A 14,629-nucleotide genomic window follows, 5' to 3' on the forward strand; every position below is an offset into this window, starting at 1 on the left:
TGGCACAATAATTCGATATGCCAAATTTCATAAGGATCGGCCACTATATTACGATCCGCTACATATCTAATAATATAAGATGCGTGGCGCCACCTAGCGGACTGCGACTGAACTGCAAGGGTATATAAACTTCGGCTCCGCACGAAAGTTAGCTTTCCTTTCTTGTTTATTTGGTGTCATTATTTTTAAAATTTTGTGTTCACCGCTTGCAGTTCACTTTATTATTATTTCCTTCATTTATTAATAAAAAGCAAATAAAAAATAATAAAAAAAAAATTTCTTACCATGTCGCACGCGACTAACTTAAAAAACGTTTATAACCGAATGCACTACTTATATATCACTAATTTTTTTTTAATACTTAAATGTCCAATTTTCTATTTGGGCCCAAGTTTTGATGCTCATTCGACAAATTTCTTCGACGCACTGATAACAAATGTTCTTTTTCAATGTCGCACGCGATTAGTTTACACTCAAAATGCCTTTCGTTAATCATTATAATTTTCTGATGTATGTTGCTCTACTAAACACGAAAATGACTTTCTGAATGAATTTTTGTATGGTAACATTTTTTTAAATTCACTTTTGAAAATTTTTTTTTGTATTTTATTTTTATTTTAGGAGATGTGCAGACTTTTTTTAGGTTATCTCACGTTCCAATGAACCGATTTTATCGAATGAGCACCTATTTTAATGGTAATTGAGTTTGCTACAATTTTCATATTGTTAATTTTTCGATTCGTTGGAAATTTTAGGCGGCAGAGGCTTAAACATGTCAAAAAATTACTCTTTTTTGAGTAAATTCAACTGCAAAAATTTACTGCAAAAAATAAATTGTGAAGATAAGTTATGTTTGAATTTTTTTAATCAAAGCTTACACTTTTACGGCTAAAATAAGCTATTGATGATGAAAATCTATGGAAAATAATGGATTTTATGAGTTTTTGAGTAAATCACTCAATTTGAGCATTTTTACTATTCGAACGTTTTTTTCTCATTCTCATTTAATGTTATGTATTTTACTTGCATATAAACTCTATTAAATAGCTATTTGTATTATTTTATTAAAAAATAATTCATTTTTCATTTTAAATTCTGACAAAGGAGATACCAAAAATGCCAAATGTTAATCACTGGGGGAATTGGGGATTTCCATAAATAATGACTTTTAAAGATATGTTACGTTCGAATTTTTTTATTCAAAGCGTACTACATTACTGGCAAAAACCAGCTATCGTACTCCTGGAGCTAAAAAACCCGTGCTGTTTCATGCGAGATCCAAGAGTGATCTGATTTTCCTTTGTGAGCTCTAAATCTCGAACCCAATCGTTTAAAACTTTCTCTGTTAGTGGTTGACTCATCAATATTGATTCTCTTCTCTTCTGATTCAACATTTTTTGAGGTGTGGGTGGGAGGTGTGAGATCAGGGTACACGGGGTACGGAAATGTCACTCGAATGAGGCGTCGTTAACGTCACTGTGCTCACTCGGGCATACTTCCACTAGGCATTTTTTCCAAAACCACTGATAATGCTACCGCAGAAATAGCAATCAGTCGTATGACAAAATGGTTTTCTCCAAATCATCGGCGTGTCGAATTTCAGGTAACGACTGAAATGGACGTGAATAACGTTTAATATTATATATAACAATCCCACTAGTCCTTTCATATGACGAAGATATAAAGAAAAGTGACAGGTGCATACCTTTCATAGAGTTTATATGCAAGCAAAATACATAACATTGAATGAGAATGAGAAAAAACGTTCGAATAGTACCACCTGCCACCTGCATCTGCCGTCATGCACTAGCGTTTGTCTCGCTCTCTCCCGATGGCTCCGCAGCATCAAGCGCTGAGCCGCGCTCCGGCGCTTGTATTCTAATTCGGTCTTTACCCCCTCGCAGTCGCATCTATACATATATCACTTTGTATAAATCCAAAAAATTTTAAATAAATTGTATGAAATTGAACTGTGCTTGTTTTTACTAAACCCAAGATTTAGAACATTGAATATAGCTCCCGAAAATAGTCCCGAATATAGCTGCCCGGCAGTAATAATCCCGAATATAGCTGCCCGGCTTAAAACATATAAACATAAACAAATTAAAAAACATTATTCGGTTTGTGATTTGTACGAAAAATATTAGCATCTGTTGACATACATACATACGCTGTTTACAGAGTTCTACAATCGCTCATACATATATTACCCCGTTATATAGAAGTGGCACAGTGGGTCGTGAGCTGACAATAAATAAACAAAATAAAATAAATTTTTTGTTGCGAAAATGAATCCGTTTTTCGATTGTGCCTCTCCGGAAGGAAAGTATTCCTGAGCCAAAGGAAGAGTGTTGCACAGATAAGGCGGTTAATACTAACAATCTTAAATCGCTTATATTAACCGCTTTATTGAGGATCTTTATGGATGCAGTCCTCCTTAAAATCAGTGGAGACATTTCCGGAGGCGATGTTAAATCGTTGCTCAGGAGCCATTTGCGCGTCAACTTTAACGATGCGGCGAGGGAGGCACGCTTCATCCTGGATCAGGAGATTATGAGGCGCTCCAGTTTGTTGCCGGCGAGTTCGACGCTGATCAACGCATCTTCTGCCACCAATTTCGATCCATCGTTTGGCAGAACCTTTCAGGCTTTGCCGCCACTGCCACATCCCACTTTTAGTGGAGGTTATGCGGAGTGGCTTGAATTTCGGTCACTGTTCTCGACCATGGTGGACACAAAACCATTCATCAGTCGGGTCGAGAAGCTACAACGGTTGCGGTCCTGCCTTCGTGAATCTGCCCTGGAGACTGTTCGATCGTTGACGTCGAATTGGAGCTGCTAAACAAAAGGTTTAGTAATCGCAGGCTTTTTTTTCAAGCTCATGTTAATGAGATAATGAATCTGAGGGCCGTAGAATCCGCATCGGCGACGATGCTTCGCGAGCTTTCGGAAAAATTTAATTCGCATATGCGAGCCCTGGTGTAATCCAAGTGCTGTTGCAGAAGGTTGATGATGCCACGCAGTCTAAGTGGAAGGAAATGCAAGCTGACTCGGATTCCTTGGATTCCATTCCAACGTTGGAGTCCATCGCCAGTTTTCTTGAGCATGATCTGTGATGGCCATTCTAACGTGATAAACTCCTGTCCAAGATGTTTAAGCTTGTCGCCTGAGGATCGTTGTTTAGGCGAAGTTAGGCGATTGGATTCATGCCGTAAGTGCCTTGGATCTGGGCACCTATCTCGGCATTGCAATGCGTCAAGCTGCCGTGCGTGTGGACGCAGGCATCATAATCTGCTGCATTTTGGGAGCAATTCACCAGCTCAAGACCAAAATCCCTCCACTGGACCAACATCCAGCTACACTGTTTCTGGTTCAGCTAAGGATCGTCGCTCTCGTCGCTAAGGATCGATTTGGTGATGTGGTGTTGCTAGCCATTGCCAATATTCTGGTTAGGAACCGCTCCGGAGATCTACTGCCCTGCCGAGCGATGCTCGATTCTGGCTGCAAGGCTGGCGGACCAGCTGCAGCTGCGGAAGATAAGGACTCCGGTGACTGTATCCGGTATAGGAGGCGCAGGGTTCTCTACAGATGGGTTTTCCGTGCAAGTCAGCTTGCAATCCCAACGCTCTGACTATTCTGCGCAATTAACTGCGATCGTAGCCTCCAACATCACGGACCTTCAGCCCAATTTTGCATTGGACGTCAGCTCTTGGAAAATTCCCGACAATGTAGAGCTAGCGGATCCTCATTTTCAATAGCCTCAGCCAGTTGATTTGATAATTGGAGCTGGATTATTTTACGAGCTGCTTTGTGTGGGGCAAATTCATCTGTCTCTTGGTTTGCCCTCCATCCAAAAAACTCGGCTTGGTTGGATTGTTTGTGGAGGCGGAGGCCCTGACGATGGTAAGGTCCCCATGGCAGCTGAGCAGTCAGAGTTTCTCGTCCAGCCTCAGACGAAGCCGGTGAAGTTGGAGTCTCATCGTAGGTGTGTTTCCGAGCCAAAGAATAAGCCCCCGCAAAGTGCTCAGCGAGAAGGAGAAATATTACAGGCACCGTCGTCATTTCGAGCAGCGCATGGAGAAGCGTCTTGCCGGGATCTGCACAGTGGTGGCTAGTGTTATAGGTCATATGTTACCCAGTGTGGATGTGAAGCCGCTCTTGGACTTTGGCAGCGAAATGGCTACCGAGATGCCATCGCCCAGCTGCAGTAGCATCGAGAATGAAGACGACGGCGACAGAGTGTGTCGGGTGCGCTGCTGAGGACCGTGTCCGGAGCTACAAGGCGGGCAATCAACAAATGGTGCCTGCTGCCCCTTCATGAAGTTGTTGAAAGCTCATCTTCCAACGGGGGGAGTATGTCGGGTCAAGCAGCCGCCGGAAAGAAGTTTGGCCGGCAATAATTTATTGAGTTCGTGACGTCACTTTCTTTTATACTTATGTTCGCGTCGCATGCACTAGCGTTTGTCTCGCTCTCTCCCGGGCTCTCTCGATCGCTCCGTAGCATCAAGCGTTGAGCCGCGCTCCCGCTTTTGTATTCTAATTCGGTCTTCACCCCCTCGCAGTCGCATCTATACATATATCACTTTGTATAAAGCCAAAACATTTTAAATAAATTGTATGAAATTGAACTGTGATTGTTTTTACTAAAGCCAATATTTAGAACATTGAATATAGCTCCCGAAAACGCTCGGTAACTGAATCGGTAATCATCAATCGATAATCATCAATAGCTTATTTTAGCCGTAAAGTGTAAGCTTTGATTAAAAAAATTCAAACATAACTTATCTTCACAATTTGTATTTTTCGTGGGACGATATGTAAATTTTTGACGTTAAAATTTCCAATGAATCGAAAAATTACCAAAATGAAAGTTGTAGCAAACTCAATTATGTACCATTAAAATAAGTGCTCATTCGATAAAATCGTTTCATTAGAACGCGAGATATACCTAAAAAAGTCTACACATCTCCAAAATCCAAAAAAAAATTAAAAAGTGAATTAAAAAACATTTTACCATAAAAAAATTTATGAAAGTCATTTTCGTGTTTACTAGACCTACATGTATCAAAAAATTATGGTTGGATGTAAAAGGCAGAAAGTTTTTGAAAATTTGTAAACTAGTGTTATAAGCCGATATATTATTAATATGATTAAATTACATAATTTTAATAGGTTCCCTATAAAAATGTGTGAAAAAAACATTCTTTTATTGACTTTGAATTTTTTGTTGCGGTTGACCTTTCTGTGAGAATTAGCCATATTTTTCATTTTTTAAAAAAATTTTAAAAAATTAACAATTCTGAAATTATGGTCCCTGAAAAAAAGACATCCCCACTTATTCTTACTACGGATACTCCGTAGAGTACAATGGTATATTGTATTTGGGTCAATGTTTGTACCTTGATTAGCAAATTTTTTTGAGAGTCGATATAGCCATGTCCCGCTGTCCGTAAGAACGCGGGGATCTCTGAGACTATAAGAGATAGAGCTGCAACCACAAATGACGTATGGGCATTTCTTTGAAAATGTCAATCAGTGATAAAAATACCATTTTAAGTATATTTTTTATTCGTATTGAATAATTGAACCAAAACAAAATATTCACAGGTTTCCATTAAACAGGCTCCAAACAGGTTCCATTAAACAACATTCGTTTGTGTTTTAACTTAATCATTAGCTTGATCATAATATTAGGTGTAATTATTATTTCTAAAAATTTAATTTCTTTTTAATAATTCTAAAAAAAAAACAATTCACAATGGTTTACGCATTTATTTTCGTCAATTTAATTATATGTTCAATATGAATGCTCCATATTTTTTAATTTTATAATTTTAATTATTTTTTTAATTTTTTTAAATGTCTAAATCGCCTTTATTACAACAAATTTCAGGACCCCCAGCTATATTTTTGGCTTATTCGAAATTCATTTGCTTTTTTACGCCCCACACATGTTTCTATTGTATTTAAGTGGTTTTAATATTTATAAAAGTTTATTTTTGGGTCCTCAAAAATTAACCTAGAAACTGATGATTTTTTTGGCTCATTATATTAAACTATCAATATTAACTCAATATTGATCTTCATTTCTTCATTATTTTGCAGAATATTATTTAATATGGATTTGTCATCTTTAAATGTCATTATATGTCATAATGCAAAAAAAACTTCCAACCTTTTATGAATTTTTTTGTGTAACTGAGGATTGAGTCTCAGTCTCATAGACGACGAATTAACTCAATTACTTTTCAGATTCTCTGTCATTAGGTCGCACAGCATTTGCTGGAATCCCCTACAAAGGCGATAGCAATAACTTTACAGCCGCCGCCCGCTAAGGACCGCAGTAGGTTGTTTACGGCCACGATCCAGAGTAGGGGGAAGAGTACACCTTCTTGGGGGGCCCCTCTTGACATATCTTCGAATAGACGATCCTTCACGAGTCGGCTCGACACTTATTGACTCAGGATTTGCCGTATTAGGTGAACAGATCGATTAATTCCACGTCCCTTCAGTGCATCGATGATTGAGCATGGCAGGACGTTATTGAAGGTACCTCAATGTCTATGAAGGCAATTTGTGCATATTCCTTTTTACTGAGCGCTCTTGCGGCGATCAATGGTAATTTCGTGTAGGACTATCTTTGCTCGATGCTGTGTGCCTGAGATATCATTTGGGTTGTGGTAAGTTGCAGATGGAGACTCAAAAGCCTCTCCATTTCTTAAGAAGGAATATTCAGGGTTTTCTTTCCACGGAGCAACCTGGGAAGTGTGCGTTTGATAAAAGGCTGAAGGGATTTTAGCTCGATGTAGTCTACTGCCCATCGGGAGTCTTAAATAGCCTAACTAGGGGGCTGTATTTGAGAGAATCTTTTTTCAGCGAAAGGCTTCTAATTTGGATGTTGGAGCAGAAACTGGCCCAGGCAACCCTCTTAGCCTTTCTTAGTTGTTTATTATACTGAATAATTGCAGCTACGTCTCCCATGCCTCGTCTGTGTTCCTTTTAAAAGCTTTTAACGAAGTTAAAAGACCAATGGAAATTTTTTTTGAAAGGCGCTAGCGTCGAAGCCCATTATGGTGGTTTTTTCGATATGCTGCTACTCTTTCTCTTTTTGGGAAAACCTTTGGGGTCCACCCTGGCCCAGGCACGCTCACTGTGGCCTTGGAGCATGGTCTGTTCTTGGAATTTAAATTTGGTTGTGCGTTGAAGTCTAGTAATAAGACAATCTCGTCTTTCCAGCCTACCATCCACTGCTGGCTTTGTGAAAACGTTTTACACGCTAAGTGTGCCGGGTACACGGCCTCAGTTTCGGATGCAATTTTACGTAGGTCTGGTCTCCACTTTTGCTGTGACGGTTGTCGTGCTGTTCAGGACAAAATGAGATCGTTCATGAGGCAGACTAAAAGTGGATTCAATGAGTTGATTAGCGGTTTTCGTAAAATCAATGACCAACTCTGTGCGCTCGATACACAGTTTAGTAGTCTCGAACTACTAAATGAGTCTCCAAAGCGTAAGAAATCCTCTTTTAGTGATGTGCTTGTGGCGAATTCAGCCGGCTCAGCCGACTTATAAATAAACATAGATTATCTGGCTGTACAGTTAGTTATTCAAGATACTTAGTAGCTCGGTCCAGTTTCGCCGCTGCCGGATTCAGTTTACTCAGGATCCGAAGCAGGTTTAGAACTTTGTAAACACTAAGCGTAAACATGTATCTTTTCCCCCACTGCTTACGTTTGAGAACTCATATGCGAACACTGATCAGGCAATGGCCGATCTCTTTGCACAGTTTTTTCAAACGTATTTACCTAGCAGCAGTTCAGCTCAGTCTTACACTTATAATATCCAATCAGCCAACCCATATATTTTGCCCATCTTTCGATCAAAGTGGTGTGTTATCGGATCTTCTTAAGGTCAAGCCCGTGTATTCGCCAGGCCCCTGATGGAGTACCATGCTGTGTTCTGAAGAACTGCGCCGAGGCTCTGTGCAAACCGCTCGTTAAACTCTTTAATCTATCGTTGGAATCTTTCCCCCTTATGTGGAAGGAACCCTTCATTATTCCGCTGCATAAAAAAGGGAAAAAATCCGACGCTGCGAATTATAGAGGCATCTCTAAATTGTCAGCAATTCCAAAGCTTTTTGAAAACACCTATGTAGTTCAATAACACAGAACCAAAGTCCAGAACAAACATAGGTTCTATCACCCACAGTTTCCGCGGTACACCTAAGAGAAGAAATTGATCAAATTTTACCATATATTGAATTATGTAGGCCGTGTAATGGCGATGACCATCATTGTTTCTAGTACATATCATTTTTGAAATGACCAACTAAAATTAAAAAATGGTATCTAGCAGTTTTACTAATATTTGGAATACTCATCCAAAGTTGAAATCTCAGATTTTCTACATTAATTTTTGGTCTTCTATGATTTTTTCCCAAACATTTTTCTATGGAAGATTTTTATTTTCTTATTGAAATCAGTAGATCATACCATGTTTTAATTTTGGGGTTTAAGGAAAAACCCGAAATAATTTTATTAAATTTATTATAGGTGGTTTAAAAAATATGTTCGTCAATTAAATTGGAGTTTTTAATCTCATATTTTCAAAAAGTCATGGCTATCTAAAACTGTTTCTTTGTTCAAAACGTATCTATTGCAGGTTCAGCTTGTTTAGTAAAGCTTTACAGAAGTTTTAGATAGCCTTGACTTTTTTAAATTATTAGATTAAAAACTTCTATTTAATTAAAGAAAATATTGTTTAACTGACTATAACAAATTCACTAAAGTTATTTCGAGTTTTCCCTTAAATTCAAAATTAAAACATTGTATGATCTACGGATTTCAATATGAAAAAAAAATCTTTCATAGGAAAATTGGAAATTGTCGACCTGTGTAATTAAAACCTAACCTAATTAATTAATTTTTCACCCTTTTTCTTTTACAGATTTTCAAACCAAAGGAAAATATGTTAAAATGTGATGGAAGCGTAAATGAACCTGTGAAAAAAAATACGGAGCCCGCGCCAGAAATTATGCTAGCGTGTCAGCAATTGGCTGACGGACTTGTTGATCGATTAATTGAACTGGAAGATACTGATAACGCAAGAATGCTCGGTTGTATAACCACATTGCATTTACTAGCAAAAGTTAGACCGCAATTGCTTGTTAGGCATGCTATGACTATAGAGCCTTATCTTAATATAAAATGTCATTCAGCCACAGCTGCGAAATTTATATGTGCGGTTGCAGATATACTTGAAAAAGTGGTCCCTCTTGTTAACAATGCTAGTGAATCGTTTTTGGCTTCCCTGGAAGAACATTTGATGTTACTGGTGGTTTCGCGAAACCAAGCAGAAGTTACTAGTTGCGTGTCATGCTTAGGTGCTCTTGTGAACAAGATAACCCAGAATTTCAAACTGATTCGTGATTGCTTTCAAAAGTACGTATTGTTTTATTATTTATACCCTTATGAACATATTGTCATTATACCCTTGCAGAGGGGATTATAATTTTGGTCAAAAGTGTGCAACGCAGTGAAGGAGACATCTCCGACCCTATAAAGTATATATATTCTTGATCAGGATCACCTCCTGAGTTGATATGAGCATGTCCGTCTGTCCGTCTGTCCGTCTGTCCGTCTGTCTGTCTGTCTGTCTGTCGGTTTCTACGCAAACTAGTCTCTCAGTTTTGGAGCTATCGAGTTGAAACTTTGCACACACCCTTCTTTCCTTTGCAGGTAGTATATAAGTCGGAACGGCCGGGATCGGTCTACTATATCCTATAGCTGCCATATAACTGATTGATCGGAAATGCCATAACTTTGGTGTTTTTTAAGTTAGAGGGTTGGGACTTTCCACACATGTTATATTTGACCAAAATATCTTATGTACAAAATTTCATTAGGATCGGCCGACTATATCCTATAGCTGTCATAGAACGATCGGAATTGGCATACCTTTGGTGTTTTTTAAGTTACAAAGATGGGACTTGGTACAGATTACTCTTTGGGCAAAATAATTCAATATGCCAAATTTCATAAGAATCGGCCGACTATATACGATCCGCTATATATTTAATAATATAAGATGCGTGGCGCCACCTAGCGGACTGCGACTGAACTGCAAGGGTATATCAACTTCGGCTCCGCCCGAAGTTAGCTTTCCTTTCTTGTTTTTTTCTAATTTTTATACCCTTGCAGAGGGTATTATAATTTTGGTCAAAAGTGTGCAACGTAGTGAAGGAGACATCTCCGACCCTATAAAGTGTATATATTCTTGATCAGGATCACCTCCTGAGTCGAGCATGTCCGTCTGTCTGTCTGTCTGTTTCTACGCAAGCTAGTCTCTCAGTTTTAAAGCTATCGAGTTGAAACTTTGCACACATCCTTCTTTTCCTTGCAGGTAGTATATAAGTCGGAACGGCCGGGATCGGTCTACTATATCCTATAGCTGCCATATAACTGATTGATCGGAAATGCCATAACATTGGTGTTTTTTAAGTTGGATGGTTGAGACTTTCCACACATGTTATATTTGGCCAAAATATCTTGTCTACAAACTTTCATAAGGATCGGCCGACTATATCCTATAGCTGTCATAGATCGATCGGAATTGGCATAACTTTGATGTTTTTTTAAGTTAGAAAGATGCGACTTGGTACGGATTCTATTTGGACAAAATAATTTGATTTGCCAAATTTCATAAGGATCGGCCGAATATATCATATAGCTGCCATATAACTGAATGATCGAAATTGCATAACTTTGCTGTTTTTTAAGTTAGAAAGATGGGACTTGGTACAGATTCCATTTTGGGTAATCCGATCTGCCAAATTTTATAAGGATCGGCCGACTATATCCATTAGACGCCATATATCTGAACGATCGGAAATGAAACAACCTTAACTGCAAGGGTATATCAACTTCGGCTCCGCCCGAAGTTAGGTTTCCTTTCTTGTTTTTTTATAAAAACGTCTATTAAAAATACGATTTTCATTTTTTTCCTTCTTCAATACCTAGTTTATTATCTTTTCTAAAACACGTTTTTTTTATTTTTTATTTCTAATGACCCTGAAAGAAGTTCCGCTGACAATGCGGAGGCACCGTTTTTCCGAGGAACTTCGTAATATATATATATTTTTTTTAAATATCACAAAACTGTTATTTAATATGAGTCTATAAACAATAAAAAGTTCTTTAAAATATTTCAATTTTTATTTGCAAAAAAAAATGCCGTTTTTGCCCGAAGAAACCCATGTTAACCCCTTAAGCTAGATGGATGGGACTTTCTAGGGATTTCATTTTAGGCAATCTTATGCGATCTGCCCAATTCCATACGGATCGGCCGAAATTATTCCCTATCAGATATTCCTATGCCATCGACTTCTCTTATCTTCTAAGCAGTATATCCTTTCCAGCGATTCAATCTTTCGTTATCTCTTTAATCGTTGCAAATCTCCGTCTGTTCATATGTCTCAATAGTTTTGAAAACAATAAAAAAAAATATGGGGCCATATCCGGTGATTTTGAAAAAATTTCTATAAATCTCATCTTTTGACAAGCAAAGATGAGTAGGCAGGTCCCATTATCGTGATACCATATTACGAAATTTGAAAAGTCACGCGAAGTCCCAAATTGTGCACACCCCTCGAATATAATGATGATGTGAACTTCAAATGTTAATACTTAAACTCAACCATATTATTACGTTTTTGATAGATTTATCGGGTCCTGGATGTAGCCCGATGTCAGGTGGTTCAAAAAAAAATAATGTGGACAATATATACACGCCCAGTTTTCGACGAAGTCTTTTTACGATTGGAATTCTAATGAGATACTTCGATTTTAAATCTCCAATGACATTGGGTAAGTAAAGTTTATTTTCCTTAAATAAATTCATTCTTTTTTTTATAGGTGAAGTAAATGAAGGGCTTCCCGTGACAATATGTGATGATGTTTTTGAGTGTTTAATGTTCTTCTGTATTTGTGGAAATCAAGAAATCGCAAGCAAGCTTTAATTTCATTGGGGTCTTTTTGTGTTTTAAATGATGACTATCTAACAAGGCCTAAACTTAAAAGATTGTACTGTGATATATTAAGTTCAAACCTAAACGATTCTGGATTCAAAATTATTTGCATGCGAAATATTTGGATTTATTTAACAGAATCAGAAATGTTTATGCACAACAAAGAAAAAGAATGTAAGTAACATATAAAAAAACGCTTCCCATATAAATAACTAAATTTCTAGGGGAGAAGCAGTCAAAACACGAAGATCTTAAAGAAATGAACGATGTTTCATCTGGAATGGCAAGCCGAATTATTCAACTTTATTTGGAAGAAATCCTTGAATGCTTTTTAAATCGAGACGATGCAGTGCGTTTATGGGCTGTTAAAGTAATACAATTGTTCTTAGGCAGGGACTAGTACATCCTGTGAGAATGGTTCCATACTTAATTTGCCTAAGCACTGACCCTAAATTGGAGGTTTGTGAAGATAATTCATTTATACACGATATATCTCAAATTAATATTTATTAATAGTCAGCCCATCGCGCCGATGCTTTATTGAAAGACATAGATAAAATATATTCGGGATTCGTAAATATGAAAGTGCAATTGGGGCTACAATTGTGTTTCAAGCTACAGCAAATATTACAAATAAATACCAAAGGAAAGTCAGAAATAATTCGCGGATACACGTAAGTAAAATAGTTAAATGCTTTAGTTTAATTACAGTTTTGTATTGTGCTTTTTATTTAAGGAAACGAGGACAAGATCAAGCTACAACTGGCACAGAATGATTTTCTTTATACCTTACTTCGGACTACCAAACCACAGAGAAGAGCATTGGTTCAAACGGTGACAAAACAATTTGATGATCAAAAAACGTCTTTACAACAAATGCTTTATATTGCTGATAATTTAGCATATTTTCCCTATATGGTGCAGGATGAACCTTTGTATCTTATTCATCAAATTGATCTTCTCATTTCAATGGCGGGAACGCATTTACTAGCTACATTTAAAGAACACTTAATGCCAACTGACAAGGAGGGAGACGTATTAGAGGATGATGATGATGTAGAAGACCCACAGATTCTTTTTAATCGATTGCCCGATGATATGACTGAAATAAAAATGTGTATAACATCTGCGCAAGCATGTATGTTACTGTTAATATTAAAGGATCATTTAAAAGAAATGTATGGTCTTACAGACAGTAAAATTTCAAGATATTCTCCGTCTGAACAAAAAATTATGAAAAAGCTGTAACACGAAGAAGTGTGGTTGATTTTAATCCCAAAACGACCATTGAAGTAATAAAAAAACAAAAGAATCAACAAATAATAAGTTCAGAACAAAATTTTCCACCTCGTCCTCTAACCAGTGCAGAGAAGCTAGACCTTGTCGTAAAGTACCTCGATGTAAGTTGAAAAATTTTTCTCAGATATTTAATAAATACTCTTACCGTAATTTTTTATTTTAGTTTAAACAGCTTATGTTGAAACTGGATCCAGAAGATGCAGAGTCAGATGTGGATGATTCACACGAAAAATCTATTAATAGTACAGCTTTTGGAGAAAGTACATCTCTCGCGAAATCACAAAAAAAATCCAAAATGAAGAAAAGTACCGTTGTTCCCTCTTTAAATATAAACAATATACAATTTTTGACCGTTTCTGGACCGGAGAGCGTAAGTTCTTGTCATTAAAGTACAAATATCATTTTTATCAAAAAATATGTTTTTTTTTTAGGAAGCTAAAGGTGAACATAACGTAAAATCATCTGTTATACCAAAAAGTCCAGTGGCCGTAATGCGTATCATGTTCGATGTAAAAATAAGCGAAAAAATAATTGATTCGTCTGAAGAGGAAACGAGTGATGAGGATTATGCGTGAATAAAATAGATTTTTACATTGTATTTAAGCTGCATACAAAATTAAGATTTTAAGATTGCTACAAACTAGTTTTGCGTACAAATTACATATTATCTTTAAGGTATAAATAACAATCAAAAAAATATATATTCTTAAATCAAGTGTTTAAGTAATAGTTATAAAAATAAAGTTAATAAATTTTATAAATAAATCACATCTCTATTTAATCAGGAATTTGTTTTTGGTACACCAAAATTACGTACATTATAACAATTTAATAAATAAATTCATTGTGTACGTATGTATGTATAAAAGTTTTTTTATTTCCAATCCAACATCAAAATGCCTTCGCACTATGCCGAAAAGTGTTGAAACTTTGTTAAGTGTTGTTAAGCTATGCAAAGTCGATATTGTAATTTTCCTTGCCTATGCTGTGAGCAGCACACGTATATGTTTTTTTCTCTACCCATATGATAGAGCAATCCAACAATAAAGGAGGAACGAGAGCAATGGGCATACCTGGTTTAAAGTTAGATTTAATTAGTATTAATTTAGTACTACGTGTTTGTTACTTATGCAACTTGTCAAAGCAAAAGTGAGAAGTGCATGTTGAATTGACGTTGAAATGAAATTAGCTTCAAAGGTATCTAGTCGGAGTGGCGCTAGATTCGGAACCTAGACATTAGCTAAAGAAGCTGTGGCATTTGGCAGTTTCTATGTTCGAAGTGTCTGACGAATCCCATTTAAAGAATTTT

At 37.0% G+C, this 14,629-nt stretch overlaps 1 protein-coding gene across 1 annotated transcript in view; it reads left to right on the forward strand.

Moving 5' to 3' along the window:
* LOC26513764 (nipped-B protein) overlaps positions 1 to 14,085 on the forward strand; it is a 70,044-nt gene extending 55,959 nt beyond the window's left edge. The window contains 13 exon segments of the mRNA XM_044716554.1: positions 8,943 to 9,440; positions 11,714 to 11,753; positions 11,756 to 11,860; positions 11,909 to 11,992; positions 11,995 to 12,195; positions 12,246 to 12,398; positions 12,401 to 12,480; positions 12,538 to 12,695; positions 12,758 to 12,785; positions 12,787 to 13,249; positions 13,252 to 13,421; positions 13,484 to 13,690; positions 13,752 to 14,085. Coding sequence (XP_044572489.1) covers positions 8,943 to 9,440; positions 11,714 to 11,753; positions 11,756 to 11,860; positions 11,909 to 11,992; positions 11,995 to 12,195; positions 12,246 to 12,398; positions 12,401 to 12,480; positions 12,538 to 12,695; positions 12,758 to 12,785; positions 12,787 to 13,249; positions 13,252 to 13,421; positions 13,484 to 13,690; positions 13,752 to 13,895 — 2,331 coding nt within the window. The 3' untranslated portion in view covers positions 13,896 to 14,085.
* Positions 14,086 to 14,629: the final 544 nt, after the last annotated feature.

Source organism: Drosophila ananassae, chromosome 3R (assembly GCF_017639315.1).
Source record: "Drosophila ananassae strain 14024-0371.13 chromosome 3R, ASM1763931v2, whole genome shotgun sequence".
NCBI lineage: Eukaryota > Metazoa > Arthropoda > Insecta > Diptera > Drosophilidae > Drosophila > Drosophila ananassae.